The sequence below is a fragment of the Myotis daubentonii genome, chromosome 21 (genome assembly GCF_963259705.1).
Source record: "Myotis daubentonii chromosome 21, mMyoDau2.1, whole genome shotgun sequence".
Classification (NCBI taxonomy): Eukaryota; Metazoa; Chordata; class Mammalia; order Chiroptera; family Vespertilionidae; genus Myotis; species Myotis daubentonii.
The window spans coordinates 5,295,530-5,299,838 of NC_081860.1; the positions used below are offsets into that span (position 1 = coordinate 5,295,530).

The 4,309-nt window shown below is 41.2% G+C and overlaps 1 protein-coding gene across 1 annotated transcript; it reads left to right on the forward strand.

Moving 5' to 3' along the window:
* Window positions 1-2,201: 2,201 nt before the first annotated feature.
* LOC132223018 (zinc finger protein 135-like) lies at window positions 2,202-3,952 on the forward strand. Its single transcript, XM_059678414.1, is given in 2 exon segments — window positions 2,202-3,384; window positions 3,786-3,952. Coding segments are annotated over 2 exon segments (1,350 nt in total).
* Window positions 3,953-4,309: the final 357 nt, after the last annotated feature.

The window sequence follows — 4,309 nt, forward strand, 5'->3', positions numbered from 1 at the left end:
GCTCATTGCCCTTATTGTCGTGGGAAGACACTGCATCAGTAGGAATATAAGGAGTGAGTGTCTTTGATGAAACAAAGGCCTGATATCTTCTTTGTAGTCAGAAGTCTAGGGAGCAGATGGATATGGAAGTTGTGGTGTATGATCAATGCAAAATCCTTGGGAGAAGCTGATAATGGACTAAACTGTCCCCATTATGACAGGATATGAACTTTGAGGATGTGGCCATTGCCTTCTCTCCAGAGGAGTGGGGAATCCTTGATGAGGCTCAGAGACTTCTGTACTGCAAAGTGATGCTTGAAGTATTTGCACTTGTATCATCTGTAGGTAAGACCCTCACATCTCTCCTAATAGAATGAGGTGATGGCGTCTCTTCCTTTATATTCCACCTGTATCTTTCTCTCTCCTGCAGCCAGACCTTGGGCTCTGCAAATTTTCCTCAACCTCATGTGAAATGTGCTGTAGATGCCAGTTCTGAGCTGTGTGGAGAGCCCTGAGAAATAAACTCCACAAACTTCTTTAACATTATTTTCCACAGAAACTTCAGGATGCCTCCGGGAGCCAGGCATCTTACAGACAGCTTAATAGGTCCTTCTTGCTGTTTATTTAACTGGGAGAGTGACTATCTAGATCCTTGGCTTCCACTTCTGCACCTTTCCTCCAGATAAAGGTTGTGGGTGACTGCCTGTGCACGGTTTGTTCTTTACCTACATGAACCATGGGCTGTTCTTCTAAGACCCTCCTTCAATTGGTGTTTGTAATATCAACTTCCCTCAAAACTATTCCACGTGATTTGCTCTAAACCTGGGCTGGATGGCCACCTCTGTCATCTTTCATTAATTCTTGGAATATTTCGGTTTTATGTATTTGTAGAGAAGGTGGTACAGGGAGAACCCTAGTTTTTTTTTTTCACAGGATGAACATGCAGGATGGTTTTAGTGGAGGCCCGGCCCAGCTGAGTGGAAACTAGCAGAACATATGACACAAGGGCTCTTTTCAAATTATACCAGGAATCAGCTAGATTTCATCACTGCTCAGATGGAGGTGCTACTGTCTACACCTCATTTTTACCTTTCCTTTTACTACATTTCACTTTCTGACATGTCATTTCACATATGACTTCCTAGCATTCAGTCATGTTCACCTCTGTGGCACTTTTCCATCGCTTGTTTCTCTGCACTGCTGCCTCTGCAGTATTCATCAACTTTGACCTGCACATGTGTTATGAGGTTTACATATATACTTACGTAGTCCTCAAAAAACAGCTACTCGTTTATTGAATTTTTTTGGAATAAGATATAAACAAAATTCTGCAGAGCCAGTCTATGTCACCTGCAGACAAGGCCTACTAAACCCTGTTAGCGTAAGGAAGGGCTGGAAGTCTTATCTCTATTCCATGTGGTGTTTGCCATCTTTGTGTCATATTCCTGGAGTGGTCTTCCTTCCTTTATGATCTTCAGAGGCCCAGAACTTCGCAGAAGCCTGTTCTAAACCTTCCTGCACATCTCTTTTCAGAAAATTGCATGAAGTCGAGGTGTCATGGCCAAAACACTTTTGTAATGCAACTTCCCTCTGTCACCAAAATCCACATTCATTTCCTCACCTTTTTTCTGTTTTCAGATTGTTGGCATAAAAAGGATGATGAGGAGACATGTGCTTCTCAGAGTGTATATATAGAAGGAGATTCACAGGTCAGGGATTCTAAGACACTTCCAGCAACCCAGAAGAACCATCCATGTAAACAATGTTTATTGGTGTTAAAAGATATTTTGCACCTGAATGAGTTACGAGCAGCACACTTGGAACACAAAGGCTTCATAAGTGAGGCATTTGTGAGAGAGGTCTGTTCCAGTGAAAACACTCACCAGCAACAGAGGGATGCCAGGGGAAAGATAACCTGGAAAGAAGCTACGGACAAGGCCTCATTTGTGACCAGCTGCAGCTTTTACTTATCAGAGCTGACTTCAACCAACAGGGTGGTTGAGGAACATTCTCAAACTTCCTCAGAGCTTGTCCAGCACCAGGCAGCTCATAACACTGAGGAGCTACACTGTGGCAGTGAGATTTCACCGGATTTTCTCAGTGGAAAAAGTCATCACCAGTGGGATGAATGTGAAAACGCTGCTAGCCACAACTTGAAAGTTGTTGGATGTCAGGATGTGTGTTCTGGAGAGTGTGGCAAATGTAGGAAAAATTATGGAGGAATGTTTACCCTCATTCGACATAAAAGATTTCACTCTGGAGGAAAGCGGTATGAGTGCATAGATTGTGGGAAGTCCTTCAGTGAGAATTCCAAACTCATTCGACATCAAAGAATTCACACTGGAGAAAAGCCTTATGAGTGTTGTGAATGTGGGAAAGCTTTTACCCGCAATAATTCCCTTCTTATCCACAAGAGAGTTCACACTGGAGAAAAACCTTATGAATGTGGTGAATGTGGGAACTCTTTTAGGGATAATAGTCAGCTCCTTATCCATAAGAGAATTCACACTGGAGAGAAGCCCTATGTGTGTTGTGAATGTGGGAAAGCTTTTAACCGCAATTATTCTCTTCTAATCCACAAGAGAGTTCACACTGGAGAAAAACCTTATGAATGCGGTGAATGTGGGAAGTCTTTTAGGGAAAATCGTCTGCTCCTTATCCACAAGGGAGTTCACACTGGAGAAAAACCTTATGAATGTGGTGAATGTGGGAAGTCTTTTAGGCAAAATCGTCAGCTCCTTATCCACAAAAGAGTTCACACTGGAGAAAAACCTTATGAATGTGTTGAATGTGGGAAGTCTTTTAGGGATAATAAGCAGCTCCTTATCCACAAGAGAATTCACACTGGAGAAAAACCTTATGAATGTAGTGAATGTGGTAAGTCGTTTAGGAGAAATAGTCACCTCCTTATCCACAGGAGACTTCACATTGGAGAAAAACCTTATGAATGTGGTGAGTGTGGGAAATCTTTTAACCAATATAATTCCCTTCTTATCCACAAGAGATTTCACACTGGAGAAAAACCTTATGAATGTGGTGAATGTGGAAAGTCCTTTAGGCAAAATAATCACCTCCTTACCCACAAGAGAGTTCACACTGGAGAAAAACCTTATGAATGTGGTGATTGTGGGAAGTCTTTTAGGCAAAATAGTCAGCTCCTTATCCACAAAAGAGTTCACACTGTAGAAAAACCTTATGAATGTGGTGAATGTGGAAAGTCCTTTAGGCAAAATAATCACCTCCTTACCCACAAGAGAGTTCACACATGAGAAAAACCCTATGAATGTGGTGAATGTGGGAAGTCTTTTAGGGATAATAAGCTGTTCCTTATCCACAAGCATGTTCACACTGGGGAAAAGCCTTATGAATGTACTGATTGTGGAAAATCTTTTAGCCGAAAATATGGCCTTATGAGACACCTGAGACTTCACACTGGAGAATGGCCATAAATGTGAAGGGAATGTTTCATTTTTCTTACTCAGAATAACAACAATGAAAGAGACTTTATGATACACAGTTGCCTTAATATGATCCCTTTTTATCAGGACCGACACTCTCCTAGATTTCTCATAAGTTTCAGGTACAAGTGAGTCTTTAAGAAGCTACTTAAACTTGCCATTCTGCCCAGTCCTCCTATCTGACTGATGTCCCTCAGAATGATTGTGGCTGAAGTGATTTCACTTCTACCACTTGGCTCACCTGAACAGTGTGAATCAGTCACAATCCCTGTGTGCTCTCTTGTGCTTGAATAAATTCTAAATATTCTGAATTCTTGTCAGGATTTTCATTTCTTTCTCTCTGCCTAGGGAATGGGCCTGACCCAGGGTTTGTCAAGAACACCCATCCTCAGAAAAGAAGTGGTACCTCTTTCAGGGAGTTCGTGGTTCTCACAGTATCCTGTGATGATTGGCTGAGGTTCCATTTCACCAATCTGAACATCTCTGGCGCAATAAGAGGACAGTTCACAATCTAAGCTATATATTTGCATTTCACTCATTCCTCAAAAACGGAATGACTTCTTGCTGTATGGAACTATGGGTTTTGAATACTGTAAGCAAAATGTTTTTCTCAATTTTTCACCTATGTACAATTTAAATGCACATGTACCATTTACTTACAGGCTTTATATGCATTGTTCACATTCTCCACCACACATTTCTAAGTATAAGCATTCAGTAATACATTAAGTGAAGTCTAGGTTTGTAACCTTTGTTAACTTCCCTCATGTAAATACCCTTGTTGTGGTTAGTTTCAAAATGGCAAAATGATGGCACTGAACAAGGATATGATAAGATATTTCAGTAGCAAATCATCATATTTTATTTCCCAC